The sequence below is a fragment of the Gekko japonicus genome, unplaced genomic scaffold (genome assembly GCF_001447785.1).
Source record: "Gekko japonicus isolate JY-2015 unplaced genomic scaffold, Gekko_japonicus_V1.1 scaffold4687, whole genome shotgun sequence".
Taxonomy (NCBI): Eukaryota; Metazoa; Chordata; class Lepidosauria; order Squamata; family Gekkonidae; genus Gekko; species Gekko japonicus.
In genome coordinates this window covers 20,021-29,712 of record NW_015164344.1, presented here as the reverse complement: position 1 = coordinate 29,712, position 9,692 = coordinate 20,021, and the positions used below count along the sequence as shown (strand labels likewise).

At 53.1% G+C, this 9,692-nt stretch overlaps 1 protein-coding gene across 1 annotated transcript in view; it reads left to right on the top strand.

Annotated features, from left to right (window-relative positions):
• The first annotated feature begins 2,173 nt into the window (after positions 1-2,173).
• Positions 2,174-9,692, top strand: part of LOC107108435 (zinc finger protein 397-like) — an 11,153-nt gene continuing 3,634 nt past the window's right edge. Inside the window, exons 1-3 of the mRNA XM_015408865.1 lie at positions 2,174-2,205; positions 6,358-7,181; positions 9,083-9,213. Of these exons, the coding sequence (XP_015264351.1) occupies positions 6,369-7,181; positions 9,083-9,213 (944 nt within the window). The 5' untranslated portion in view covers positions 2,174-2,205; positions 6,358-6,368. The remainder of the gene's footprint in view (positions 2,206-6,357; positions 7,182-9,082; positions 9,214-9,692) is intronic.

The window sequence follows — 9,692 nt, the reverse complement described above, 5'->3', positions numbered from 1 at the left end:
CTAATAAATGGCCTTATTAAAAAAATAAATAAGAACACCTCTGGATTAAGACCAAAGCTCTCTCCAACTAAAAACAGTGGACCCAGAATCACCCCTGTCTAAGAAAGGGCTTGAAACACAGTCAAAGTCCATCCCCGCACCCTAATATTGGGATGGAGTAGGGGAAAGCATCCTCAGTGGGATATAGGGCTCGGGACCTGATATTCAGGAGGAGGAGCCTGAGAGATGAGGGGTGTTACCTCATGGGCCAGGGGGTGGAGTCTGGTAGATCAAGGGAGGAGCCAAGGCCGAGGCCCTGCTGTTTCTGCCTAGGGTTGCCAAGTCGACTTACCTGCAAAGCGAGGGGGTTCCTGGCTCCATCGGGAGTCACCCTGCGCACGCCACGATGATGTCACCGGAAGTGACGTGATTGCATCACCCACATTGGGGGGGCACCGTGACTCGAGGGGAAACCATAGAGTTTTCCCTCGATTCACAGAGTGTCCCCCCACAACGTGGCCAGCGTGATGATGTCACCTCCGGGTGACATCATCACACTGGGAACGCCCTCCGGCAGGGGTGGAGTTCCCCCCCGGGGCCTGATCCGGCGGCCGGCGGGTAACAGGCCTCCTGGGCGGGAATTTACCCGCCCCCAGCGGGGGGCTTGGCCAAGCCTATCTCTGCCTCCAATTGTTGACTTATTAAGTGGCATTTTTTGGATGGCCCGGGCTAGCCCTGGTTAGTACTTGGATGGGAGACCACCAAGGAAGTCCAGGGTCATTAGGCAGAGACAGGTAATGGCCAACCACCTATGAATGATTCTTGCCTTGAAAACTCTACAGGGCAGGTTCAGGTAGCCATGTTGGTCTCTCAAGCAACAGAACGAAGTCTGAGTCTAGGGGCACCTTTAAGACCAACTCAGTTTAATTTTGGGTATAAGCTTTTGTGTGCACCTGATGAAGTGTGCATACACAGGAAAGCTTATGCCCAGAATTAAACTTTGCAGGTCTTAAAAGTGCCACCGGACTCCAACTTTGTTCTACAGGGTAGGGTTGCCATAGTTTGAAAAGCAAAAAAGAGGACATATTTCCCAACTGACCACTTCAAACAAGTGATCACGATGGCAAATCTCATTTTAAGTCCCTAACCCTAACCCTATTTGAGCTGTGTTCATTGCTACTAACTAGGAACATTGCTACTAACCTTCTAACCCAAAAAGAGGGCATTTTCATCAGCTTTTTTGTAAAAAAGAGCCCAAATGAGGACTGACACCAAGGGTCCTTTCTGCACTAGACCTTAAATCCTGGTTCAACCCTGTCCCCGATCTTGCATTCTACGTACTACACTCGAGTTCACCCCTATAATTATCTCGGGGTATTTTTTGTTTCCACATTACATTGAGGTCACCCGTTTTGCCCCACACTTGTCCCGGGATAAACGGATGCTGTTATAACCAGGGATAAATGCAAGGTGTTGTGTCCCGAGTTGAAATCTTATAAAACCAGGGATGAGATCCAAGTGTGGAAAGGACCGATGTGTCCTCTAAAAACAGGAGACCCGCTAACCCTTCTACAGGGTCGCCATAAATCAGCTGTGCCTTGAGGTCAAACCCCCCTCCCCGTTTAAAGGACAGGGCGTTTTTCTCCAGGCCTGTGGCAACCTTACACCCAACTCAGAGCAGAGATCCGAACCCAGAGCTTCCCGATTCGTTCCTGGGACTCTTCCCTACGACGCCACGCCAAGCTCCAGGCGGCAACCGCAACGGCTGGCCGAGGCTCCAAAAGCCGGCAGGCGGTTCTCCTTATGCTCCGCCCCGAGGCGCTTACAGTCTCAAACATATGAAGAATAAAGTGGACAAATACGCTTTTGCACCGTCACCCAGCGGCCGGAGATCCATCAGCCGAAGAAGCGTCTTTCCCCATCAGCGCGCCCTGCCCCCGATGCTGCACCTTGCGGATGTCTGCCTGCCTGCCTGCCCGCCCAACCAAGTTATTTATTCCGCTTGCAAGCCGACAACGAATGTAGAAGGAAGGCGGCTTTGAGATCCGGCCGACGATGAGGATGGGCACCGAAAGAGTTAAGAGAGACCAAGAGCCGCTCTGCCTAGCAAGGCGTGGGAAACCGGGGAAGTGTCTGCTACAGAGACTTCCTTCCTTCCTTCCTTCCTGCCACCTCTTCCCCCCCTCCCCCGACCTCCCACGTGGGAGGGGGATCTGGCTACCGGGGGTGAGCTTGAAAGGCTTGTTGCGGTGGGGGAGGGCAAGGATCCGGGGGGAGGGCAGAGGCAGCCAGCTAGACACGCATTCAGACGTGCAAAAGGTGGGGACGGGACAGCGCGGCCCGGGGTGGGGAGAACAGGCAGAGAGGATGAGTGGGAGGGGGAAAGAGGGGCGCTCCCGCGTTCAGATCGGGGGGTGTCCTCCTGGCCTGGATTTGCTGATTCAGCCTGGGTTGCATTTCCAGGTTTCCCGGTTGTTGGAGGGGAGGGGAGGGGAGGGGAGCGTGCTTTTTTACCAGGGTCCCGGCAAGGTCGGCGTCCAACAGGTGCCGCTCTTTCCGCAGCATCGCGGCAAAATCCGGAGGAGCGAGTCCCGTTATCCGCAGGGGAGAGGAGCCCACCACCAGTGTTCCCTCTAAGCCGAGTTAGTGTGAGCTAGCTCACAGTTTTTTAGCCTCCAGCTCACACATTTTTGTCTTAGCTCAGGAAGGAGGGCTCCAGAGCAAGCTAATTTGTGCAGTAGCCAAATTGCTGACTCACAACTTTAATGCCAGTAGCTCACAAAATAGATTTTTTGCTCACAAGACTCCACAGCTTAGAGGGAACATTGCCCACCACCGAGAGCATCCGGACTTCTCTTGGGCATCTGATCGTTCCCCAGAGCTGTTCATGGGGGCCGTTTGCATGTCTGCCTCTACAGCAACAGCCTGGCCAGGATAAAAAAATCGTTGGTGATGCTTTCCTTGCTGTGCCCTCTGTGGTTAGCCTGGTTTTGGAAACTAACATCCCTAGTTGATACTTGGATGAGAGACAGCAGGGTTGCCACATCCCCCCCCCCACTGACAGGGGATGGGGGGGATAGGGTTGCCAGATCCAGGTTGGGGAACACCTGACCTGGAGATTTTGTGAGTGGAGCCTGGGGAGGACAAGGACCTCAGTGGGGCACAGTGCCAGAGAGTCCACCCACCAAAGCATCCGTTTTCTCCAGGGGAACTGGTTTTAATAGTCTGGAAGTGGGCTGTCATTCCAGGGAATCCCCAGGTCCCTCCTGGAGGCTGGCATCCCTAACTGGGGGACTATCAAGGAAGTCCAGGGTTGTTCCATGGTAAACCACCGCTTGTTCCTCTCTAGCCTTGCAAGACCATAAGGGTGCCGCCAGGGGTCATTTCGTAGAAAAAGGAGGTGCAGGAGCTCATTAGCATAACTCATTAGCATAGCTTATTTGCATATGCCACACCCCCTGGCATCACCGGAAGTGTGTCAGAAGGCAACACCCACCGCTCAGGCTCCACGGGACTGTTTTGGATTGCTAGCTATTGGTTGGGGGGGGGAACCTGCAGATCTGTCCTCGCAGAGGAGGGAGAGCTTGTACCTGAATAAAACTTGGTCTTAATGGTGCCACTGGACTGTTTTGGACCGGGGGGGCGGGGGGGGGCTCTGCAACTTACCTGGCTGCTTCTTGCTCTGACTGAGGGCTGCTGGGAGCAGGGGGTGGGGCTTGTTGCATGTGCCCGCCCCCTGGACTCTTTACTGCCGGAGCTCCGCTCCTGTGCGCTCCTGCAGGAAATGACCCCTGGGTGCCGCACTAACTCTGCTGCGACGGCAGCAGTTTCTACCACCATTCCCCAGACCATCTCCCGTACCAAAACCTGAAGTTCGGGGTGGCTCAGTGGTACACCAGATACTTCGCATCTTTGAAGGGAGTGGTTGTGGAGGGCAATCCTGTGCAGAGCGGCTTTTTCCAAAGTCTGTTGACGCTAACTCTGCGGCCTGGGCATAGCCAGAAAATTTGTGGCGGTGAGGCGTTGGGGAAATCTCGGGGAGCAGGGGATAGAGAGAGAGAGAGATCCCGTTGGCAGGCCGGTGAAGAAGAGGAGGGTCTTTCCTTCCCTGCCGGCACAACGTCCACAGCAGGAGTTGTGGGGCATGGCTCATGAGTGAGGGGGCACTGCCCCTAAATGCCCCGCTGTGGCTACAGGCCTGCTCTGCCTTTTCCCTGCTCGTGTCAAGTTCTTTCTCTGAGAAAGTGTGGGTTGGGACCCCCCAGCTTTTCTGCTGATGGAAAAGGAGGAGGGCAGCCCCTTCGACCACCCAAAGGCCATGGGGCCTGCAGGGACAAAACCCGTGTCAGCTGGTGGCTGTAAGGGAGGGGGTATGGGGAGACATGAGTCAGACGTTGGTTGGGCCCCACCTGGAGTACTATGTGCAGTTCTGGAGGCCTCACTTCAGAAAGGATGGGGACAGAATGGAGCGGGTGCTGAGGAGAGCCACAAGGATGATTAGGGCCTGAAGACGAAACCTTATGAGGAAAGGCTGAGGGACTTAGAATCATCGAATCATAGAATGTTAGAGTTGGAAGGGACCTTGCAGGTCATCTAGTCCAACCCCCTGCCTTCTGCAGGAGCATAGCCGAAAGATAGCCCTACATACCGACAACATACCCGAAAGATGGTCGTCCAGCCTCCGCTTGAAAACGTCCAGTGAAGGAGCATCCACCACCTCCCGAGGCAGACTGTTCCACTGCTCAGCCACTCTGACAGTTAGGAAGTTTCTCCTGATATTTAGCCGGTAACGACTCCCTTGTAATTTCCACCCATTAGATCTAGTCTTGCAATCCGGAGCAAGAGAGAATAGATCTGCTATTGTTCTTGACTTGGAAATGTTCAGCCTGGAGAAGATGAGGTTTGGGACACGCACACACACACACACACACACGATTGCTCTCGTGAAGCATTTGAAAGGCTGTCACTTAGAGGAGGGCAGGGAGCTGTTCCGGTTGGCAGCAGAGGACAGGACTCGCGATATTGGGTTTAAATTATCGGCGGAAGGTACCGGATGGATATTCGGAAGCATTTTGTTACAGTCAGAGTGGTTCAGCGGTGGAATCGGCAGCCTAGGGAGCTCCCCCTCACTGGCAGTCTTCAAGCAGTCGCTGGACGAACACTGGTCAGGGATGCTTTAGGCTGATCCTTCACTGAGCAAGGAGTTGGACTAGGTGGCATGTATGGACCCTTCCAACTCTATGAGAGCCAGTTTGGTGTAGTGGTTCGGAGCGCGGAGAACCAGGCTTGATTCCCCACTCCTCCACATGCAGCTGCTGGTGTGACCTTGGGTCAGTCACAAGTTCTTTCAGAGCTGTTCTCTCAAGGGCAGTTCTCAAGAGGGCTCTCTCAGCCCCACCTACCTCACAGGGTGTCTGTTGTGGGGAGGGGAAGGGAAAGGGATTGTAAACCACTCTGAGTCTTCTTTGGGTAGTGAAGAGCAGGGTTGAAATCCAATCTCTTCTCTTCTTCTGTGATTCTGTCCCAGGTTCAGTACTGGCTCTGATGGCTAAGAGAGCCAGTGTGGTGTAGCAGTTCAGTTGTTGGACTAGGGTCTGGGGGACCCGGGTTCAGATCCACACTCTGCCTTGGAATCTTGCTGGCTGACTTTAGCCCAGACACATCGTGTCAGCCAGACCTACCCGATAGGGTTGTTGTGCAGATAAAATTGGGAGGAGGCTTGAACTTACCAAGCTCCGTGAGAGAGCAGAGATCTGAACCTGGGTCTCCCCAGTTCTACTCTAAGTGCTACATCGCCTAAACATATGAAGCGGACTCTAATCTGGGAAGACCAGGTTTGATTGATAGAATCATAGAATGTTAGAGTTGGAAGAGACCTTGCAGGTCATCTAGTCCAACCCCCTGCACTCTGCAGGAGCATAGCGGAAAGATAGCCCTACATACCTACAACATACCCGAAAGATGGTCGTCCAGCCTCCGCTTGAAAACGTCCAGCGAAGGAGCATCCACCACCTCCCGAGGCAGACTGTTCCACTGCTCAACCACTCTTACAATTAGGAAGTTTCTCCTGATTCCCCACTCCTCACTTCTTCTTCTTATAGTCAATCAGACCCTTGATCAACTGAGCTCAGTATTATCTACTCAGACTAGCAATGACTCTCCAGGGTTTCAGGCAGAGGTCTTTCACATCGTCTAGTACCTGATCTGTAACTGGAGATGCTGGTTCTGCTGTGGTTCCTCAGGTCTGGCCTTTTCCAACAGGGCTTGGCTGTGAACTTCTGAGGAACCCCTAGCTGTCCTCTGCCGTAGACAGGGAACTGGGTTGCACAGGTCCTTATGGTGCTTCAGCTAGGCAGCGGTTGTGTTCTTCTGTTTTAGGCTGCGAGAGGATGGCTGCTGTGGAAAGAACCGTGACATCTCTAGGCCTCCAATTCCAGACCGTGCCGGAGCAAGAGGTGCAGCTGGAGGGGAAACTCGGGGGCCACGAAGACTTAGCAGGCCCCAGACCCAGGAAGGGCACAAAGGAAACAGGAAAAGCCGCCCCTGCTTTTCAGGACGGGACGCCGCGGGGCCTTCCAAGATGGGCAGCCCCACAGCAAGTGAAGCAGGAGCCGGACGAGGGGATGCCGGATACTTGGGATGGGCCCTGGCAGGAGTTCCTGAAGGCCGTTCAGTCCCCTCACCCGGCGTGGGGAAACCCACACTTGCTGGCACCCGCTCCGTGGGAGGATAGCGGAAAGGCCTTTGGCGGCCCGTTTGAGGGAGCCACCGACGCGTGGCTGTGGCCGAGAGGAGAATGGGCGGCCCGGCCTTTGGCCGGAGAACTCCAACCGACCTGCAACACCCTGGAAGCCAGAGACAAGGGGGATCATGGGAAATTGAAAGCCGAGGTCTCGAGGGGCGACCCTGTCAGGGCGGAGACGCAGCGGCGACGCTTCAGGCAGTTCTGCTACCGGGAGGCCGAAGGGCCACGGGAAGTTTGCGGCCGGCTCCGGGAGCTCTGCCGTCACTGGCTGGAACCCGAGAGGCACACCAAGGAGCAGATCCTGGAGCTGGTCATCCTGGAGCAGTTCCTGACCATCTTGCCGGTGGAGATCCAGAGCTGGGTCCGGGAAGGCGGGCCGGGGACCTGCTCCCAGGCGGTCGTCCTGGCTGAGGATTTCCTGACAAGGCAGCGGGAGACCAAGAGGTGGGAGCAGCAGGTGAGTCCTTGACGACCGAGCTGTGGGTTTGAGAACTCCGTGACGGCCTTAGGAGGACGGTTGGAGCCATTGTCGGAGGCCAGCGTCCTTGGGTGGCTGTCAGCCTTGGGCCCCCTTGGCACTGGGAGGGGGCCCAGAAGGACCTCTTGCGGAGAGCCCGGTAGGACCTCTTGCTGAGAGCCCCCATGTCTTTGTTCTCCCTTTCCCTGACCCTTCACTGCCAAAGGCTGTAGAACAAAATTCGAGTCCAGTGGCACCTTGAAGGCCGACAAAGTTTTATTCAAGTTACGCTTCTTCAGATACATTGAAGCGGACGTTACCAGTTATATACATATAGGTAGAGGATGAGCAGCAGACTAGCATGCAACACAATGAAGATGTTAAACAGATACGAGGGCCAAATGGGAATAACAAGCTTGGGGTATATGGTCACCATTTGTTTGGATTTAATGGCGGGGGGGTGGGGGGACATAGCGAAGCAAATAAATATATCGAAATTGGAGATTGATGTGTAAGTGTACCCTTCAGAAGTTACTCAAGTTAAGAAGTGAGCAGTGACTCAAGAAAAGTTTTGTTAGTCTTTAAGGTGCTACTGGACTCTTGCTCTTTTCTTGGGACTAGGGTGGGGAAGGATAACCAGCTGAGATTGGATTTATACCCCACCCTTCACTCAGATTCTCAGAGCGGCTTACAAACTCCTTTCCCTTCCCCTCCCCACAACAGACACCCTGTGAGGTAGGTGGGACATAGAGAGCTCTTTCGAGGACTGCTCTTTTCAAGAACAGCTCTGACAGAACTATGACTTGCCCAAGGTCATCCAGCAGCTGCGAGTGGAGGACTGGGGAATCAAACCCGATTCTCCCAGATCAGAGTCTGTGCACTTAACCACTACACCAAACTGGCAGTTGTGTGTAATGCCATAGATTCCACCCTCCAGAGAAGCCATTTTCCCCCAGGGAACTGATCTCTGTCATCTGGAGATCAACTGTAATTCCAGGACAGCTCCAGGCCAGGCCCCACTTTGAGGCTGGCAACTCTTTTTCGAGATGCTCACCTAGGGACTACTTTAGTAGCCTGAATTGTTGGTTTTACACCAATATTATGTACACGGATATATTTTCTTGGCTCCGTGATGCGTTTTGTGTGTCGCTTGCTTCAGCAACACGTACACTAAAGTTGGAACAGTGGCTTTCTGTATACGGTGGTGGCTATGTTTGTCATGTTATAAGAAACATTTCGTTTGTAAATTGGTTTCAGGGGATGAGCTTTTGTGAGTCACTGCTCACTTCTTCTGATACAGCGAGAATGGGAGTCCATCTATCTGTCTTCTAGCTTGGAGAGTGGAGCAATTTCAGATGCCAAATGACAATAACCGATAAATGACATTTAAATGGCAGTTGAAGCACTATTATCCTTCACCTGCTGTTGTCATTTGACATCTGAAATCCCTCCACTCTCTGAGATATAAGGACAGGTGGACTCCCGTTCCAGCTGTATCTGAAGAAGTGAGCAAAAGCTCATCCCCTGCCACCAATTTAGTTAGTCTTTAACGTGCTACTGGACTCTTGCTCTTTTCTACAAATGCAGTCCTAAATTGTCTTCAAATGCTTCCTGAAGATCGACAGTGAGGGAGCCAGGTGCTCCTCCCTGGGGAGATTGTTCCATCATTGTGGGGCCGCCACTGAAAAGGCCCTCTTCTCCTGTGCCCGCCGGATGCAAGCTTGTCTTCAACAGTCATTTGTTGGTTGAGTTTTCGGGTATAAATCTGGTGGTTCAAAATAACTTTGATTTTTTCCCCCCTTAAAGCTGCAAGTCAGCATGTCTGCATACCTTTGAATATGGAAATTAGGAGACCGTTGCTTCTTTTCTAAAAAAGGGATCTTGCTTTGTTGCCATTGCAGGTGCCAAGGTCTTTCCAGGAGACGCCCGGAAACGGCCCCAAGGCAGAGCAGGCCCTGTTGGACGCTGGGCAGTGGCAGCTGTACAGGGAAGCCAAGCAGGACAGCGATGGAGAAGCCAGTTCCCTCGGTAAGTATGAAAGAACTGTGATCTAGTACTGGGAGCTGCTGCAGAAAAGGCCCTGATCTGGATCGGTCAGACTAGCCCAGTCTCACCCGATCTTGGAAGCTAAGCAGGGTCGGCCCTGCTTAGTCCTTGGCAGGGCTCGTTTTGTAGAAAAAAGCCCAGCAGGAACTCATTAGCATAATAGGCCACACCCAACAGCAGGAACTCATTAGCATATTGGGCCACACCCATGACAGCACAGCTCATTGGCATATTAGGCTGCACCCCCATGTTACCAGAAGTGTGCTCATCCAGCCACACCCACCTTTTGCTTCTTATTCTGTTTACCTTGTTTGTTTATTATTTATTTATTTATTTATTTATTTAAAGCATTTTTACCCCGCCCTCCCCGCAAGCGGGCTCAGGGCGGCTTACAAGGGGCGCAAGCCCATGTATAAAACCCAATAAAACAGTAAAATCACAATTATAACAATAATAACACTAATG